Source organism: Caloenas nicobarica, chromosome 3, assembly GCF_036013445.1.
Source record: "Caloenas nicobarica isolate bCalNic1 chromosome 3, bCalNic1.hap1, whole genome shotgun sequence".
Lineage (NCBI taxonomy): Eukaryota > Metazoa > Chordata > Aves > Columbiformes > Columbidae > Caloenas > Caloenas nicobarica.
Window position 1 is genome coordinate 28,431,813 of NC_088247.1, and position 20,680 is coordinate 28,452,492.

The window sequence follows — 20,680 nt, forward strand, 5'->3', positions numbered from 1 at the left end:
ATTTTTTCAAATGGCATTTCATTAATCCATTAGCGTACTTGAAGTTGTACAGCTTCTTAGGAATGGGGTTCTCTGCCGAAGTAAATGAATGCTATGCATTTGTATAAATGATACTACATATATTGTTGTGATTCCAGAATTTCTAATTACCACATTTTCTTTTTGAGGAAAAGTAAACAGCCTTACGTTTTCTGGTGCATCAAGGCCTAAAAAGGCACAAGTTCATATTAAAAATATCAGAAAATATATTTCATATTGTATTTTGCTATTAAGGAAAGTAGTATCTACAGTGCTGCAACTGAATGTGTGTGTGTTTGTGTATGTATAAAGCTGCAGAATTTGAGATTTCTCTAAACAGAGCATTTATACTGGTAAGTCAGGGTAGTTTAAAATCTCAAAACACCACTTTTCTAGAAATGACAGTTAACAGCAGCTTGCTTGATGTTTTGTTGCCGTATTTGCTGTCAACTCTCTTCATTTTCTCCCACACTCTGCTACCCACTAAAGAGGGAATTGCAATTTATGAGGCTGTCTTTTTTTTGGTTTGAGGGAGAGATTTCTAGAAAAACATCGACTCCCAGTTATTTAGAATTGACCAGAGTTCACGCTGAAATTCCGCCTTTATCAGGATAGTGTGATCCTTTACCAAGGACGGTGGACTTTGTGTTGTGAATAGTTTGCTGGAGATTCAAATAAGTAATTTCTAGTGTAGACAGAAAGAAACCTAGTTTACTGTATTACTGTAATAGCAAACATCTGGTAGTACTGGGTGGCTAGCTTAAAACTGCTGATAGTGTGCCTAGAATATTTTGATAACATGTTGGGCTGTGTTGAAATGTGTAGGAGCCAAGAAGGCAGGGTGAAGGCCCATAGGCAGTATATCGTCTTTTCCCCGCCTCCCTATGGCAGGGGAAGATGTTACTGGGTCTGCAGCACCTATATGTGTTTGTGTGTCCTCTTCAGTAGCATTTAGTAACTCTTGGACTAAATAACTTCTCCATTCTCAAAAGATACAGTAGTGAACTAGTGTGCTGCTTGTCTGGCAGTCCCTCATGTAACACATAGCTACTCCTCTGGAAGGTGAGAAACATGGTTGTCTGCCTATCTCTTTTCATCGACCCTCAAGTATGCTTAACTGAAAAATAAAATTCATAATGACAACTAATTTCTTTTACAAAGAAAGATGATCTTGCATTTACATGATCTTGAATAATATATCGTATTCTAAACAAAGTGGTTTTTGTTTGCCATTTTTTAGGTCAGAAACACCTGGTACTGTGGAATGTGAAAGTCTGTTTCTGGCACGTCTGAATTTCATCTGGAAGGGTTTCATCAATATGCCTTCAGTGGCAAAGTTTGTTATTAAGGCTTATCCAGTTTCTGGCTCTTTTGATTATTTAACGGAGGTATTTATATTTACTGCAAAGAATGAAAAAATTGATCTGCTATCTTTAGTGACTTGTTTACCTTGTAGGCTAATAAAAATATAATGAGGAAAGGCAGTGAAGCGTGACCACTCTTCTGTGTAAAGTGTTTGTGGGAGGACATTGGTTAGGATATGCATTTGTAAGTAAAGAGTTTTTCACCTTGTCTTATGTGATTCATCAGGATTCAAGTTCTTTGATATGTTTTAAGATGTTTTGCTCTCAGTGTAAGATGTTTCTTGAGGTTAAGCAGCATAATTTCCAGAGCCGGTTTTATAGAAGTTGAACATTTTGTTTATTATGGAACATCGTCTCTAGTGTAAAGTAGCAGGGAAAGATAGGACAAAATTTGCTACTGAGATAACTACCTCGGTGCCATCCATTTTCTGAATTAGAGGTGAGAAAATTGGATCTTAGTTTTGAATTCAAAGCATTAAACAAGTCGCTACCAATTTTTGGCGGAGAAGCGTCTACTGGTGGTTTTTGTTGACAGTGCAAGAAAACTTCTCATCTTCTACAACAGAAACCTGCATAACGGGATTTATTTTTTTTGCCTATCTGGTGGCAATTCTGGTCCTAACTTTATAAGACTAAATACTACCTGAAAACAAAAAGTTTATGAAGCGTTCTCTTCAGTGTCTGAGAGGCAGGAAACGGGTGCAACTGCTTATAATAGTTGTCCTCATGGCATAAAGTAAGGATCAGAGGGCTGATAAGGCTGAATGTTACTTCTCACCAATGACACAGGATGCATCAGCTTTCTAATTAAAAGGACTTAAGTCTTCTATTAATGTGATTATCTTTGCTGTAAATCTTCAGCGAAGTGCAGGATATGCAATACCATTTAATACTAAAGGATTGTTTTATGAATATAATGTTACTCTCCAAACTCTTCTGCTTTATTTCAAAAAACTGTTTTTCCTTAGGTGTTCCTAAATAATTTTGAAAGTCTATTTTTGTTACTTGTGAATAGTGAATTCAAAACTACCCAAGAACAAATTTATGTCTATGTATGCACATGTGGGTAGGTTATGTTTGTCCTTCATGATTAGGATTCTGAAAGTTTGTTGTATTCCTTCGTAGTTGTGGGGCTCCCACAGCAGTTTGATCTTATAGATAACTTGGGTGTTTCCAGAGCACAGTATGGTTATGTTTACAGTTAATGTTGCCGAAATAAATAATTTTAGGGAAGGTATAGATGAACAGTATTGAATGATAATGAATTTAGTACAGATCATTAACTTTGCACTGAAAATACTAATTTAAATATCAAAAATATAAATATTAATTAGTTCCTACTGTTGTAACCTCTACTAATATTTTAAAATTATAATTTAAGAACTGTAAGAATTAAGTATGTCTATAATATGTTAAATAGATTATGAAGGATTTACCACAATTTTTATGTTGGATTCAGATATCTATTGTCCTTTCTCATAGGATTTACCTGATAGTATTCAAGTAGGTGGCAGGATATCACCTCACACTGTCTGGGAGTATGTAGAAAAAATCAAAGCTTCTGGGACCAAGGTAAGAATTTTATATATTGAAGACTTGCTGTTTAACCTATATTCTATTCACCCTAAGGATCTTTTTCTTTTTTTTTCCTGGAACATTTGTGAAATACATGACACTATAAGGATAACTGACTGTTACATTGAGTGGGATGGACGGCAGCTGATGATGTGTATTTTCTTACTATCTAACCTTGAAGCTGTCATTTGCTGTTTAAGAATACTTGTATTCCTTTGAGACAGTAACTCATCATGAATGTTTGGACACCACACGTCTCAAGTGTCACTCTTCAGTTTCGGTACTGTGACAGTATGCAAAACCATCTCAGTGGTCCTCTGCTGGACTTGTCCTGCGGGGTGCGGGTTGTCCTTGTGCTGGGGAGCCCAAAACTAGATAGTGTTCTCCAGATGCTCTCTCACAACTGCTGGATAGAAGGGAATAATCATTTCCCCTGGCCTGCTGGGTGCTGGGTTTCTGACACCCACATGCATTTGGTCTTCTTGGCGTGGATGCGTTGCTGGTTCACATTCAGCTTGTCCACTCGGATCCCTGTGTCCTTTTATGCCAAGCTGCTTTTCATCCAGCCAGTCCCCCGACCTGTCCTGGTGCGTGGGGTTACTCCATCTCAAGGTGCAAGATTTTGCGTTTGCCTTTGCTTACCTTCATGCACTGAAATTCATTTTTTTATACACTAAATGCTTTTTGCTTTCTCCAGTTTTCTTTAATTATTTTTAGCTGTGTTACTGCTCCTTCTTTCTCTCTTTTTCTCTGCATTCATGGGGAGGCTTTTTCTCTTCATCTGAACTATTCTTTTAAATAAAGAACAGCCACTAAAACAATTAAAATTTCATAGAAATATGTATCTGACTATCTTTTTCTCTCTCTTTTTGTAAACAGGAGATCTGTGTAGTTCGCTTTACCCCTGTCACTGAAGAGGATCAGATATCCTATGCATTATTGTTTGCCTATTTCAGCAGTAGAAAACGCTATGGTGTAGCGGCCAATAACATGAAACAAGTGAAAGATTTGTACCTCATTCCTTTAGGTTCCTCAGATAAAGTCCCACATCATCTTGTGCCTTTTGATGGGCCTGGTAAGTACAGCTTGGAATTTAGAACTTTATTTTTGTAATGCTACTTAAAGACATTTACAACAGGAATATAAGAGAAAATTAAATTTAAAAATGCCAGTTATTCTGTTCAAACACGTCATGGGTTTTCCATAGTTTTATAGTAGCTTCCTTGAAAAGACATTAATTTCCCATTGTAAGATTATTCTGATACTTTAAATATTGTTGGAAAAATTACTGCACATAACTTTGTTTCATGTTTACAACATTCTTCCTCTAGCCCAGGTGGCTTTGTAGGTTACAGTTGCAGTAAATTCAGTGATGCAAGTGAACTATGATAGTAGGCGTACTGACTTCCAAATTGATACTCGAACTTTAAAATATTGTTTTTCATTATTTGAAATCTACTAATTCATTTTTTTCTCAAGTTTTCCAAACTTTCTTAAAAAAAAATGGGTGGGCAAGGAAGAAAAGATCCTGAAACAGCTCTCAGTTGTTCCGAATTTACCTGAGTTATTTTGTATCAATTTAGTTTGATTATAAAAATTTGTGGATGATTTCTTCTTTTGAGATAGGCAGGGCCGAAATGAAGACATGATGAGCTACAACACAATTTTTTTTTGCAAGAACCTAAATTACACAGAACAAAATATACATAGTGAAGAGATAGCTAATAGTATACCTTGAAATACCAGACCTTCCTGGAGTGAGGGAAGCATTTTGGAAAGTCACTCTTGGTAGATCTTTGAAGAAGTATCTCTAACTTAAATCAATTTGGAGACTTTGTGGTTGCAAGTGTGCAACTATTTTTTTTCCCTCTTGTGCTTTGCTACCACTGTTAGCAGATTGTAGCTGTGTTAGACTAACATGACGTTTAACTTCTGTGCTTTTTCTTATGTGACTAGATGTCCTACATACCTGTCTTGTGATCTGTATTTTGAAGTTATAGTGGGCAATATAGTACTTAAAGCAATTTTAATTTGCAATGTTCGAAGTAATAATTTTTGTGTTGGAAATAAATTTTTGATAATTTTGTTTGTTATGTTTAATGATGGAAATTTCAAATGTCATAAAATGCTTTCTATAATATAAGAGTATGGGAGTTATTTTTGTTAAAATGATTGCCTTAACCAAAACATAAGGAGATGATAAATTGCTGTTACAATTTTGTACAGGGATTGAAATACATCGACCAAATTTATTACTGGGATTGATAATTCGCCAGAAAATGAAGAGGCAGATTACTGCTGTTGCAAGTGTTACTAGTAGTTTTGTGGATGAAACTTCTGAAAGTACCTTGAGTAGCTTGCCGCCAGAGAAGAAAAGCAAGCCAAACAAACCTGAAGTCTCTCATCATGAGTTAGCACTAGAAGAAGAAGAGGAAAATGATTTTTTTAATTCCTTCACAACTGTGCTACACAAGCAGAGGAATAAACCTCAGCAATCTAATATAGAAGATGTTCCAGCAGTTACTGAACCATTGGTGGAAAGTACCAAACATGAACCACCAAAGCCCCTCAGATTTCTTCCTGGAGTCCTGGTTGGATGGGAGAATCAGCCTTCAACTCTGGAGCTTGCAAATAAACCGCTGCCAGTCGATGATATTCTTCAAAGCCTGTTGGGTACAACAGGGCAAGCATATGAGCCCAGCAAGTCAGAAGCGGGTTCCAGTGAAGACATACCATTATTAAATGAGCAATCAATCTTAAAAGAAGAAAACATGGATGTTGCTGAGGTAACTACTGAAGGTAGTGAAGCAAAGACTGGTTTGGATGGTCTACAAGAGTCCACTAACGCAACTGTAACTGTGGATGCAGCAGCTGTAGGTACCTCAAGTTCCGCAAGAAGTGCTGGATCTTTGATAGGGCTGAGTCTTAAGGGAAAACCTCCAGATGTCTCTACAGAAGCATTTTTAGCAAATTTATCTGCTCAGTCACAAAATAAAGAAACTGAAGAAAGTAAAGAAAATGACCCAAAACAGCAGTTACCTGACAAGGATAATGTTGCACAGGAAGTTAGGAGGACCACAAATTCCAGCTTTTCTTCCTCACCAAATGCAGGGAAAAAAACCAATGAGAACAACATTAATGTTGGCTCTGCTGAAGGTAGCACTGCTAATACCTCTAAATCACCACCATTTATTAATCTTAAAAGAGACCCACGACAGGCAGCTGGACGAAGCCAGCAGACTAATGCTTCAGAAAACAAGGAAGGAGACAGTAGCAGAAATGAAGACCGACAGAATGCCTCAGGAAATGATCAAGTGGAACCAGAAAATAAACGATCTTCTGGAGAAGTGGGCTTAAACCTGTATCAAAGTGACACGCAAACCAGTGAGGCACAGTACAGTTCAACTGCAGCAAAAGCAGATAACGTGTGTGCATCGCAAGCGGAAGATACCAAACACTCGCAGGAAGATGCACTGATGCAAAACATTGAAACAGTGAACTCATTTAGAAGAGGACCAGCAGCAACTTCATCTCATTTTGAACCTGAAAACTCTTCTCGTTCTGAATTCATTCCCAAAGTCCCAAGCCCTGTTACAAGTGGCAGCTTCTCATCTGTTAGACCTCCACAGCAGAATTTTCAGCATCCTAAACCTAATCCCCCTGGGTTTCAGTTTCAGGCTCCTGCACCTCATAACTTCCCTCCACAAAATAACCCTATGTTTGGATTTCCTCCTCATTTACCACCTCCACTTCTTCCTCCTCCAGGCTTTGGCTTTCCCCAGAATCCGATGATGCCATGGCCACCCGTTGCTCATTTATCAGGTCAGCCACCACGCTATGCTGGACCCATTGCACAAGGGCTACCAGTGGCTCACAAACAATCAAGATTTTTGGGGCCAGAAAATTTTTTTCAGAGTAAAGATAGTAGGAGACCAGAAAGACGCCACAGTGATCCTTGGGGCAGACAAGAACAGCATTTGGAGAGAGGGTTCAGTAGAGGAAAAAATGATCAACATAGGCAAAGATTTTACAGTGAATCCCATCACCAAAAGAAAGACAGACATGAGAAAGAGTGGAACAACGAAAAATATTGGGAGCAAGATTCTGAAAGAAACAGACGCAGAGACAGAAACCAGGAAAAAGAGAGAGAGAGGAAAAGCAGAGAGGAAGGACAGAGAGACAAAGAAAGATTGCGGTCTCCCCACAATGATAGGGCTGCTGATGGAAAAAGCCCCAGAGAGACTAGAAATCCAGAAAAAAAGACGGAAAAGCCTAAAAGTGAAGAACAGGCTCATGAAAAAGATAAGGAGAGGGAGAAAGGCAAAGAGAAGCATAGAGAACGAGAAAGTGAAAAGAACAGAGAGAGACATAGGGACCACAGTGATAGAACTAAAAGCAAAAGGTAAAAAGATGCAGGCAGTCTTTTAAAATCCTATTTAAATAAACTGTTAGAGTAACGTCGTAAAACTTTGTATAAAAAAAAAAAAAAGCCTGCTAGGATTGTGCCATCTTTTTTACTCAGTGTTGGTGTTTTGCAGAAACAAGTCTGTCTTTTGGTACCACTCAATGTACCAATACTCATCCTTTTTTTTCGTTATACCAACTATCACTAGAAGTAGGAGTTTAATATTTTTAAAAATTTTACATTGCTGTATATTCAAAATTTTAAAGATTTCTTTTATTAATATGCAATAAAGGCTTAGAAATTTTCTTAGCTGAGGAAGTTGGCTTAAGTCTGCAGTATAATTGCTGCCTTTGGTAATTTGTGCTCTCTTCTGTTTTAAGATGCTTTGCTAATTTTAAAGGTGAATTTCATACAATAACCTTCTTTTTAAATTGCACTGTTTTTACAGACTGTAGCAAAGCCTCAGAATCCACAGACATTATAACAAAATATAATATGTCCGGAGGTGTGAAGAGGTTTTTTTTTTTAATTATTTGGTAGGACAACAGAATAATTGAAGTGTGTTTCATTAGTTTTTCAAGTATTTCCTAAGCATCTGAAGCAGTTTGTGATCAGAAATTGAAAGGCTGAGCTGCTCAAATGTTACCGCTTTAAACTGCACTTGTTTTAATAAGAAAGCATTTTTAACCTAAATTCTTGAAAATATGATTTGTAGTGGTAAATTCATTTCTCCCACCATTTTCCATGCTTCAAAAACTTGAATATCTAAGCTTGTACATTACTTTGTGTTTTGCTATCCTTTTTACTGTAAAATGTAAATATTTTAAGGGATATTTTGATTCTAAAATGATAAAACTTTCTCACATACTGTCTGTGTTTGATTTCATAGGTGTGAAACTGTAGGCTAAATGAATATAGCAGGCTGAGTTACACAATGCCACATTTGTTCTACACTTCATGGCTCGGATGTTTCAAGTTTTGGGGGGGTGAAGACTGGGGGAGAAGGGCAGAAGGGTGTTTTGTACCATTGCGACTTCTAGTAAATTGATATTTTGTAGAGACTATCATCCACCGATGAAAAACAAAAAGCCAAAAAAAGCAAACGTGAAAACAAATCTCTTGCTCTTATACTTCTTAGAATACACTGTTCACTTTGAGTCTGTCAGAAACAACGAAAGTATTCCACCATATATAGAAAAACTTAGATTTATTGTTCTGTTTTTCAGTGTTGTTTGTTTGTTTGGGTTTTTTTCACATGACCTTAGGTACTGACCTAACATTTTGCACTTTGCCATTGAAAAGCCTCTTCTTTCGAGAAAGGTCTTTCCAGTTTAACAACACACTAATTCTTAGTTTTAATTATTAATATATTTTAAGGCAAAATATAATTTGGATACGTTGCAGGTAGCTGCATGAAATGAAGGGGGCAGTAAACCTTTATTATTTAAGTAGTGTTTTGTAGACTCATAGCTGAGAAGATTCATGAGGAAAAAATGCTCAGTTTTTTAGTAGCTTTAGTAGCATGATACCATGACATGATTATATTTGCTTTTTTCCAAATTAATTCCATGGTCTGTATAGCAGTAGTGCCATTGAATATATCTGGTAGTATTATGGATGTATTTTGTTGTTTAAATAATTACATCAGGATTCTTTAGACACAGAAGTGCACCAAAGCATTGTTCTGGTTTTTGGAGTAAGTTTTAAATCAGCAGCTCTGCTTGTGAAGATTTTCTTTTGACCTGTTCAAAAGTATAATAGTCTACTTACGGTCCCTATGCAACCTATCTCTCACGTTCACGTCCATTTGTGCTCTAAAAATAAACTGGGAGCAATGAAAATTGCAACTGTCTGTATGGAAAGGCCAGGAATGCTTTCTGCCAGAACTACCAGAAATAATTTATTTGGAAAGAATATGTAAAATTTGCCACGTGCTTTACTATCGCCCTTTTGTGTGCAGAACCTGAAGAGAGCCTCAGTAAAACAGCTCTTGAGAGAGAGGGTTTTTAAGAGTTTAAATTAACAAGCAGCGGCAGTTTCCAGGATTTGGTCCTAGAATCTGAGTTAGCGTAAATGGGAATAAATCCTGCTACTGCAGGAATGAAGGACATTGTCTTCTCTGTTGCCTTCAGCCACCCGTGTTGGCTGGAAGTGCTCCCATGACTTGTTACTTGTTTTACACTGAATCGCTGCTCAGGCCACAGAAAGCAGCGCGCACGGAGGAGGAACTGGCAGTACCCCAGCAGCCTCTGAGAGAACAGGATAAACCCTAAATATGCTTCCTTCCCGGCATCACATGGCCATAAAAGGCCCTTCTAAGAGAAACTGGAAGAGGAGAAGAATCTGGGGCCAGCTCTAATGCCAAGTGGGCTTCATGAGCTGCCTGTTGGGAAGAGGGGAAGAAGCTCTAGTGCATTGGGGTGATTGCTTGAGGGCTCAGAGCAGCTGAAGAGGGTGGAAGGAACCTCACAAAGATGTTTGCAAATCCTTATTAAAATGTCTCAGGGTAATTCCATCACTGCCTCCCACCTTAGTTATCTTCCAGTCATCTGTAACTGACTTGACAGTGCATTCGGTGCTGCATACTAATTATGGATATGTGGAAAGTAACATGTGTCACCTGGTTTTACTGTACTTATTGTTTCTGCTTTATCGAAAGACACACAAAAAATCAGAAATTGTTAACTTGTTTCTGATGGGTACCCACTGAAGGCTTGTATTTGGAGAATTTCCATGCAAGGAGGTGATGGTTTATTATCTGCTTTTGAGCAATAGTAAAGTAAAAAAGGAAAATATAGGAATCAGTCACTATTTTATTTAAGTATTTTACTTATACAGTAAGTCAGCAGTCAAATAAGAAATGTAGATACCATCATAAATCACTTGTTTAAGCACATTAAAATATAACTTGATTTATTTTGGTTTTATTGTTGACTAAATAGAATATAACGGCTTTTTCAGAAGGAATAGAATTTTTGCATTTGTATATGAAGAGCTCTATTTATTTTTGAGATTATAAATTCATGAAAAACATAGTCATGGAAATTCAACTTACTGTGGCCAAAACCTTTGTTTAGTAAAATTTCAAAATTGCATTTAGGGGCATATAAGCCAGAAAGGAATGTCTAAAGCAAAGCAGTTCTTAGACTCTCTAGTTTTTAAGCAGTTAGGAATAGAAGTTACCTGTAGGCTGACGGCCACCTTCCCACGTTCCAGTTGTGAATGGTTAAAACAAAGAGTTTTCATGTAGTCAAACAGGGGAGACCTCCGCTGGAGAAGACCAGGAGGCATATTTTATATCTGTTCAAGAATTAAGTAAAATACCATTTCCGCTCTTAAAATCATTCTTCAAGTGTAATATTTTAGTGTGAAGACAGGCTTAAGTCCTACCCTCTTACAAAAATGCATAAGTGATGGATAGAGACTTGGGAGGAAGGGAGAATGTCATCACCTTTTAGACTTAATAAATAATTATGGATGTTATGATTTTTTAAATTCTCCTTACAAGAAACATGCTTTTAATCCCAAGTGCACTTTTTTTTCTCCCTCCAATTTCAGTTTTTACACTTGACCTTAATATTACAAAATTATAAAAAAGAAAATCTGCATTCTAATACAATTTCAGTTTTGGAGAAACAGGTAAGTCGTGTGTTCTCATAAACCAACAAACAATACTGGCATGACAGTTGGCTTTATAAGCTAATTGCTACCTATTTTTCTACAAAACTATTTCCAGCACAACAAAGAAAAAAACTGCAGACTTGCCCATTATTTTAAAGTAACTACTGAAGAGTATATGTAAGTAATTATGAGTAAAACAGCTGATCACATTTTAGATATGCTATTAATAGTCAACACTAAAAAAAGAAAAGGAATTAGGGACAATTTTATTAAGTGCTTCCTTATGTTGGTTTGCAAGCCTTACACTGCCAGCTAACATAAGAAGCAGGAGGAAAAGGAAATCCATCACTTTTTATTAAAGAGTCTTAAACAGTTTTTCAATTAATTTCCATAATTTCCATTGTAAACATTATACCCTTCTCCTTTCATTAGCTGAATCTTCTTAGAATCTTGGAAGAGCACAACATCTTTAATTTTGCCAATGAATTCCTTCTGAAAAAGCCCTGTAGTGACTATATTGACTTTTCTGCCAATTTCAAACCCACCAAAATAACAAATGCCACCATAGTTTAAAGCAGTGTATTTTCTGTGTGGATCAATATCTTCAAAAAGAATGAGCTCCTCATCAAGGTATACCTTAATACAAGTTTGGTTTTGAACTACAGTAACAAAATGCCATCTTTCATCACAACAGGTGTAGTATTTACTGTGAATTAGAGGGACAGAGATTCTTTCTCCGAGATTAATCACAACTTTCAATGTTCCATTGGCAAGACCAATGGCAAGGAAATCATTATCTTCATCTTCACCTTTTCCCATCCATACTATTAAGCCTTCAGTTTGATTGGTAGTAAAATTTAAAGAAATGCGGCTATACTGAAGGTCTCTTTTTCCATAATAAGGATCTGTGTATTTGATGTAGGAGTTGCCAACGAACTTTGCTATGAAAAATTTGATTTTGCTGTCACAGTACTTCCCTGACCAGCCTAGTGCGCAGACACACGTGTATGAAAACAAAGCAGGCTGAGGAATACAGAGAGCTTGAGACCCACACCTGTTTTGTGAACAGTGAACAGATTGTTCGCATGTGCTCCCTGTCCACTCTTGTGGGCAAGAACAAGAGAAGCCTGAGTTTTCAACTTGACATGTTCCATTATTTTTGCACACTGTGTAACCACAAGCTGTTCCGTCACAGTCACCAACGTTGGCTCCACCTTTGGGGTCAGTCACGGTAAGCCTCAGTACCCTGTTGTTTATTACAATTTCTCGTATACAACCAGTAAAACCTGTGGGTTCATTTCCTACTGCCATTGAATTGACAAGGTTTAAGGAGGACACCCCTCCAACAAAAAAATCCGTGTGTGTGTCTAGCGCGGTCATTCCAGGACTAGCGTTTTGAGTGACATTGATGCCATCCAGGTCCAGGTAGCCTTCGTTACCTGCTCTTCCTGCTTTGAGTGAATGCCATGTATTGCCATTTGCACGAACCTTCTGAAAGGTCTGTAGGATGACTGTCTTGTCTCCAAGGTTGTAGCGTAACTGTATATATCCGTTTAGTAACGATATGCATAGAAAGTCACCTGTAAAAAACAGTATAAAATAGTTTTACTTTTTAGGGGCAGCACACTGAAGATGCATGATGACACACGTGATGCTTTCATGCCTGCGCTTCCCCAATTCAATAACTTATTTTCAGTAGCCTTATACCATCATCATGTATAAATCACACAAAGGAATCATTGATGAGCTTTTTGTGGCCTTGTTTTTGTTATTGGAAACTGAGCTCATGTTTGCTTCAAAGAAAAGCCCAGCTTTCTGAAAAGCTCTGCTTTGGTGCAGAGACTAGGTAACTGTGAGGTAGGAGGGCACAGGATCTCTTTGGCAACCAAGGAATGTGAGCTGGTGTTCCCACAAAAACAAGCAAGTTTTGGCCAAGTTATAAACACCAGCATACTCTCAGTTTCTATATGGTGAATAAAGGCTTGATGGATTTGTCAGTGTAATGCACTGGAAGTTTGTCTGCACCTAACACACTGCTCTCCCTGAAGCTGCTTTTTGCGACAGGGATGTTTTGCCTTTAATAATCTGACAGCTGTAGGAACAGATAAGGTTTTTATTGAATTGTTCTTTGGAGGCCTCCATGACAGGTGGTATTAGGAGGGAGTTATCTTTTCTTGTACTACCAGTGTTTCTGGCCTTACAGGCAACATAAAAGGAGAGAGGGTACCACTCTGAACTGTGCTTATAAACGTGAAGAAGAAAAACTGGGAAAGGTGAGGAAATGGAAGCTGGAAGGAAAGTATTGAAGAGCAGAGCTGGAGTCTAATAGGGGAAGGTGACAGACAGGCAGAAGAGGATAGCGAAAAAGCGCAAATGAAAGTCACCTTTTCAAACAATTTAACTTTTTTGATATATTGCTTTTGGAAATAGTAGGCATAAGGTTTTTTGTTCATTTGGGGTTTTTGTTTGTTTTTAATAAATTGATAAATATGTTTATTAAAGTTGAATGTAAGCTTTCTCTCCTAATAGTTACCAGTAAAACTTAAGTTCATGTAGTATTTTACTAATGAAAAAATACTTTTAAATTTGGAAAGTACCATTTTCTTAAAGATTCAGCATACTTAAGGGTTGACCTGTTAGTAGAATGAATGGAGTTTGCTTTCTTGGGGGTTTCATTTCGGAGTATATCTAATCCTTGAGCTATGCTGCCTTTAGTGAAGTTAAAAATGAATAGCTTAATTTACTGGAGGTTTGTGAAAGTTAGCAAAATTACACCTCTCTTTTTTCTGGAGATGTTTCAGTTGTATTAGTGGCTGTAGAGCACGTGCTTCATACCGCATCTTCCCTGCCCCAGACAACCACAGAAGAATGAGAAGGCTCTTCCTTCTTTCAGCTTCAGTCTAACGATGGCAGAGCTCTTCCTTCCAGCTTGCTAGTTCCAGCTGTGATGATCTGTTTTACCTACCTGTGTTTAGTGTTCTTTTTGAGTATATTGTTTGTTTCTACATTTTTCAGAAAATGAATAAAATTCTATTCACTTGTGGTTTCTCTTGCTCAGTGATGTGGCCTTAAGCTTGCTTCATTTTTCAGTGCATAGTCTGAATGCACTCATCTCACTTGTTTGTTTGAGCAATGTACATAACTTGCTTGTCTGTTTCTTTTATCAGGACCTCAATCCTAGGGTAAGAAAGGAGCATCAGAAAAAGTTCCTGAACTACCTCTTTGGGAGCCTTCAATCCCCTCTCCTACTCAAACATGCAGACTTGCCCACAGACGTGAGTGCTCATTCCTTGCAGTCTAGGAAGAAGGGAAACATCTGACCAGGGTTCCTTGCTCATCTGTCTTGTAATTAAGAGCTGGAGAAGCTGGAACTTTCTCCAAGACTTCCTGGCCTGCAGGGAAGTTTTTTGGTAGCTTTGCACATTTGACAACCATCTGTCTGAGACAACATTAGCGAATAGTGCTTCAGTGATGTCTAGGAAAAAATGGATGTGGTTTCAGCAGTTAATCATAGTGCTTCTGACTCAAGCCTAACGATGTCTGTTGCTAATGTACATGCAGTCAGGTTCGGAGTCTTACTACAAGAGCAAATCTGTGTTATTGCATCTGCTTTTTACAGTGTAAAGAAAGGTTATGACTGAGTACTCTGGATTGTGCTTTAGCACAATCTCTTCAAATGGGAATAACTTTCTTGTCTGCTAGTTGTGAACAAAATAATAAAACTTCCCTATTTCGACTCTCCCTGAGTCTCTCAAGGCTCTCACTTACTCCCTTGGTTAGATCCTCTCTTTTCACAGTTGACTTTCCATTTTAGTCTTTGGCAAGAACAGCAGAGTGTTGAGATTCAAGTTTTATGACATGGACATTGATCCCAGGGTTCAGCTCAGTATTTCTCCATTAAGTTTATCATGCCATAGGTACTATTTGGGGACAACTGGCTTAAAATGTTTTAGGAGTCTAACATAAGGTGCTGTATGCCCAGTGTCCATTAAATTTCCTCTCAAGGTGAAGGCAAATTACGGGCTTGTCTTTGTTCCTCTTCACTTTAGCAACCAGTGAAATTTTCAACAAGGGGCCTCGGTCTGTCCTGTCCCTGAGGGACGAGTTGCGCAGCCGAAGCCTGTGCAGGCCTATGCCATCATAGGAATTGCATCATAGGAATTGCCTCACCATTTTAAACAAATGGCACCCTTACCGCTAAATTTCTTCTCTAAGCAGTCTCAGTATGGGAGACCATGAAGCAAGGTGGTTTCCACTGTTCCAGTTTGAGCATTAGTCAAACCTGTCCCAAATGACCCTAACTGGGGCCAAAGACCTTTCTGAGGAAGTTTGCTTTTGTTAAGTGTGAAGGAGATAACATCCTCAGTTTTGCAGGATTAGATTTTATAGCTGGTCCCTGCTTTCTAGAAAACACGACCTACACACAGGACACACAACTCTGCTTCCAGCTTTTCAGATTAGGATCTCATCTAATCTGGACTATTTATCCCCATCAGTAGCATTGTAAAAAAAGCAGAGAGCCTCCTGAGGTAGGCACTCACAGCCATCATTTTGTTGTTCACTCGAGCCTTTGCCCAAGCTGTTGCATGTTGTGCAAGGAACTGTCAGGCAATCTGTCTCAATATGGTTGAATTTTCTTTGGGAATAAACCGCTGTAGTTTAGCTGTGGCTTGAAACTGCAATGTGTCAAGACCCTGGGTGTTGAGCAAAATCTTCAATGGTTGCAGCTTTCAGTTCTGTTCTGATGCACGTTCCTGCCCCTCTCATCTTCCCTGTTTCAGTAAAATATAAAGAAGAGGGGGTTTTTATAACCTAAATGCCAAGAGATTGTTTCCTTGTCTTCTCAGGGGCAGGAAATTTTGTAGCAGGTGTTGTCTTAAGAAACTGTTCTGGACTTATAGTAGCACTTCTACTTGCAAACCCCCTTTTCAGGTTTTTCACCAAATGACTGCGGGTCAAAGTTGCTCCACTTCAGGGTGGATTCTCTCTATTCCATAGTAAAAACTAGCACTCCATAAAAGGTATCGATTTTTCTTCATCTCTTTAATTTTCAGGCTTTTATTATGTGCATAAGTGTCACCTGCTCCCATATCAGATGTCAGCATTCCCAGAAGCCAGGTCAACTCTATGTCCTGAGCAGTCAGTTCGTACAACTAAGAGTTAATGAAAAGTCTCCTGTGGGTACGTCTGACTACTAGTGTGAGATCTGGATTATCCACGATGATATCTGCTTATATGACTTCTTATGATGGATTCTGAATGTATCACGAATTTTTTTCAGCTTGCTACTAGTCTGAATAAGTATGATGGTTACAGTCACACAGTCAAGTTTTAAATTCTCTCAAATGGTGACAGTGCCCTTTCATAGTCAGCTTTTATCTAGACGTGCAAGTGTGTCTGTACGTCCCCATCTTGAGAGGGCATCATGCTTAAGCAGTATCAGGTCACCATGTTTTTATGTTGCCACAGGAAACTCATCTACATTGTAATGTTAAGAGGTTTGTGCAGTTGGAAACGCATGCTAGGAATGCTGCCCTCTATTTTGAGACGTCCTGTTCATGCCAGAAGCATTACCATGTGTAACAAATGTGAGAGTGTTAAATTTACACAGCTGTGTAGGGCAAAGACCTCTGCAGTTACTGCCTTCATGATCAAATCTGCTTAATGCTGATGTATTTCCTAGGAGGACTGAATACAATGTCAGGATCTTAGGCTGACAGACCCTGGGCAGGGAGGGTGTCCTGGATATTATTTTTAACATTTCTCTTTCAGGGTCTCTTCCCCATGGTGACTCAAAGCCTACCCTTGTGCTCTGTGAGTACAAGACAAAGCCTTTATTACCTGTTAGAGTACCTGAATTTATTCCTACACTTCATTGCAAATTGACAATAAGGATTTTCCACTGTTTTTAAGGCCAAAGGATCTTCCAGATCATCCTTTTAAGTAACTTTTCCAGCAGTGGATGCAGTCGTCTTGCCAGTGGTGTTCATCTTTTTTGATGCCATTGTCATGTCACCAGTGATCCAGAAGTGCAGGTCTCTCTAAAGGCTCCCTCTTTGCTCAGTACTCACTGATTAGTTCTAGTTCCTGGACTACTGAAGGTCTCGATTCTTTTACAATGACTCATAAGACATCTGATTCTTGTCCTGTTTCTCATCCTGTGCTACTAAGCAGAAGGCTCCATGCTATGATCTTCTGATGGGGACAGAGGCTTTGATGAGCTCAGTGCTTCAGCAGCTCCTGCAGGACAGGTGTCTCAAGAGCTCTAGGCAGTAGTTTCCTGGTTGCAGAACACCTGTAGTCGTGGTTCTGTCAGCCACTTCAGAACCCTGAGGTGGCATCTCTGGATGTATGTTTGCTGGCCTCAGTCTCTGCCTTCTGTTGCTTTCATTCCTCTAGCTCAAGGCCCTAATGTCAGCTTCTGTATTGGGCAGCATCGCCCCCACACCCCTCCCCACTCCTTCCACCTTCTTTTTTCAGAAACGTTTATTGATCATCGGCACCATCTCAGTGACAGAGGGAACATTTGAACCTTATACTCTTAGAAGCAATAACATTCACAGGAATAATTCACAATTAATGAAAGGAAACTCTCTTATTGTAGGTTAGTTTCAGTATATGCTCGTCTTCACTCTAAGTTGACCCTTTAAGCCACCATAGTCACGTGCCTGTGTCTCCAACAGTATTATTGTTTCTTGTTGGTATGATGCATCCTATAACCATCATAGCTCCAAATGTATCTTTGCTCACTTTTCATTCCTCCCTTGCTGAACTTAGTTCATGTTGCTTTCATTCTTCCTTTTTTTTGTTATCCTGTTCTTCACAGTTTTCCTTCCACCCTGTATTATCTTCCATGGACCCAAATCACATCCTCTTATGCTGTGACCCTTTATATATTCTTCCAGCAGCAGAGCTTTTCTTGTCTAGCGGGGGTTGAATAGTTGTGTCAGCCTCCCGCTGAGTGGCTCTACTCTATGGCCAAGGAAGGTGATGTACTGTGGTCTCCACATGGGACAGAACCTAACTGACCAACAGCTGTCCTTCACAGCTGGTCTTCTGAGCATTTCCAAGAGCCAGGGTAAGGCCCAGGACCAAGGAGAAAAAGCAAAGCAGAAGAGGGAGGGCTATAAACATGCAGAACAAGGGAACAAAGGACAGAGAGAAGAGATGAGCCTCATTCCCACCCTTCCGCAGCCTCTGCTGCTAGTTGCTAGACAGTAATACAGCAGCATGGTTGAAATTTGTTGTTCTCAGCTTAATCTGTAGGTTTTGTTGCCTGCCTTGTCTTTAGGTGTTTGTTAACCTTGACTCTGTCTTTGTCACGGTCTGAGTGCATGCACAGCGCTGGGTATCAGTTGCAGCTTGTTGCAGCTGTTGTAACTTGATCTTTCATCCAGAGATGACCGTAGCCAGTGCCTCTAATGCACACTGACAGGAGCTGCCCATGGATGTGCTTTCATGGGTTATTACAAAATAATTCTACTCCATGAATGGAGCCACATCTCACAGCAAGACTGAGAGCATGTATCAGGCCAAGCCTGTAAATCTTTCAAACCATGTTGAAGTCCCTGTGGCAATAGGTGGATTCCAGCTTCCATGGGGAGCACCATCCCAGAGCAGAAGGGGCATAGCTGGGATCAGAACAACCCCAGACAGAGTAATGCTCATGCATCTAGAAGGGGTGGGCAATTATCTATTTGTAGGTTAGACCACTCAGCCTCACCTTTCCAAAATGCTGCCTTTCTTGGTGAAGAAATTTTTCCTGTTTCCTTTAGTCACCACTGTCGCCCTGGCATAATTCGGCAGTGAGAAGGAGCCACCTTCCTTGAGCAACCTCAGTTTGCCAGTCTCAGTTTTGGTTTGCTTGCCAGTGGCAAACAGGTAGCAAGAACACTGCATGTGCAATGGATTTCAGGACAAATAGGGGTGTCTGTTCTGTCACACACAGACCTGGCAGTTCTGCTTCTTACGCTGTTGATTTAGTCCATACAAATGATCCCAAAACTAGTAACAAAGCAGAAATGATGTCCCTATCGGCTAAGGAAATGACTGCAAAGAGAGGCTTAACCACTCTAAGTTTCCGTTCTAAAAGTGGGTGGATAATCAGTTTGTTTCTGAAGAGGAAAACAAGACTCCTCCATTGTGGGTATTCTAGAAATTCTGAACATTTCCAAAAGATTTTAGTCCAATTCCATGATTCAGTTTTCACCATAAACAGTATCTTGGAAAACCATGCAGACATCGCACACCTGCACTCTTATTCAATACCTCTTATTTTCATGCTTTAGGTTTTTAAACTGAAATGCCTTAAATACGAGGAGTTAAAAGTTTGGAGGTTTTTCAGACCAGGTAGGTAACATAATCCTCTTGAGAGCCAGAGCACTGGTGTTGCAGTTGTTGAGTGTTAAATTTAGCGTGAGTCATCCCATTCTGTTTATTAACCTGACTTCCTTCTTAGTCACCCAGCATAACTGTTCTTTCTCATCTCATCAGGGAGCAAACCTTTCCATCACCCTGGCCTGCTCCCTGCAGTACTGCAAACAGTCCACAGCATGTTCCACCTTCACGAACAAATGTAAAGCTTCAGTAATGCTATGACTCAATGAAAAAGTGATGTTCCTTACTGCCCTTTACCCAGAGTGCTGAGGCCTTCAAGTATAGAGAAGGGTCACTATGTAAATGGACTGAATTATACATTGTTCAGCAGTTGATGGGCATCCAGCAACCCCTGTCTGAATTAGAGTCTATTTACTGAATGGGGCTCTCACACGTTCGTTGGTAGAATGCACTTGAAGATGTGAAGTGGGCTGGCCTTGCACCGATGCACTCCTGAACTCCGCAAGAATGCTGTATTATTTGCAGAGACCTTGCTCAGCAGCAGTGCATACAACTGTCTGCATCTCCCACATTTTTACCTCATTTCCATAAACAAGTAATCAAAGAGGGGAGGAAAAAGTCATTCTATCTGCAAGTTCTCAAACCAAAATGTGCACACACAGCTCACTGGTTGGATTTTTTCCCAGCGTATTATTAATACAGCTGGGCACATAAATTTTGCCAAACTTTGGAAATTATTTTCTTAGGGCCTGCAGAAATCAATACTACCAGGCTTAAAGTCATGTTACACATTCAGAAAGAGCTGACAAAGCAAGAAAACTGATGACTGACAGAATTATAGAAAATTCTGCTAACGGATAAAAATTCATAGGATGTTTTCCATTTCATGCCAATTTGTCAGGTGTTTAAATGTGTTTACTGAAGTAATCACACTGTTATGGGGTGAAGGCTGGAACCAGCATACCGGCTTTGGAGTAAGAAGACCAGCCACCTACCCACTCTTTTAGAAATGCATATAATGTTCTTTGAAAAGAACAAAGCAAGAAGGAAGTGTTTCAACAGAAACATTTACCTACTGAAGATTTTATTGTAATGATGGGAGGGTTATTTGGTGGGGGCATGCCCCTGAAGGGAAAGTCCCAGTGTAGCATTTACACAGGTGACGAACCAAGCCAATGTATAACTGTGCCACTGTGAGATGCTACAACTCAGTGTCATTGCCAAATTAGCTACATAGTCAGAGCTCATTTCTTTTTAAAAAACAACATTGCCTAGTGAGAAAAAAAATGTTCTAATTGTTTCCTATTAAAAAGGAATTTTAGGAAAAAAATCCTGTGATTTCAGCAATCAATTTATTAAA

General features: G+C 39.1%; 2 protein-coding genes across 15 annotated transcripts in view; one reads left to right on the forward strand and one right to left on the reverse strand.

Annotated features, from left to right (window-relative positions):
- Positions 1–10,247, forward strand: part of PHF3 (PHD finger protein 3) — a 58,431-nt gene extending 48,184 nt beyond the window's left edge. For 13 of the 14 annotated variants that reach the window (XM_065630507.1, XM_065630494.1, XM_065630499.1 and 10 more), the window contains 4 exons: positions 1,259–1,406; positions 2,865–2,954; positions 3,837–4,032; positions 5,184–10,244. In XM_065630507.1, coding sequence (XP_065486579.1) covers positions 1,259–1,406; positions 2,865–2,954; positions 3,837–4,032; positions 5,184–7,363 — 2,614 coding nt within the window. In that variant the 3' untranslated portion in view covers positions 7,364–10,244. Of the gene's footprint in view, positions 1–1,258; positions 1,407–2,864; positions 2,955–3,836; positions 4,033–5,183 lie in introns of all 14 variants that reach the window. The other variant, XM_065630508.1, reaches the window with a different exon arrangement.
- Positions 10,248–11,348: 1,101 nt separating this feature from the next.
- EYS (eyes shut homolog) overlaps positions 11,349–20,680 on the reverse strand; it is an 826,250-nt gene continuing 816,918 nt past the window's right edge. Inside the window, exon 48 of the mRNA XM_065631328.1 lies at positions 11,349–12,563. Coding sequence (XP_065487400.1) covers positions 11,365–12,563 — 1,199 coding nt within the window. The 3' untranslated portion in view covers positions 11,349–11,364. The remainder of the gene's footprint in view (positions 12,564–20,680) is intronic.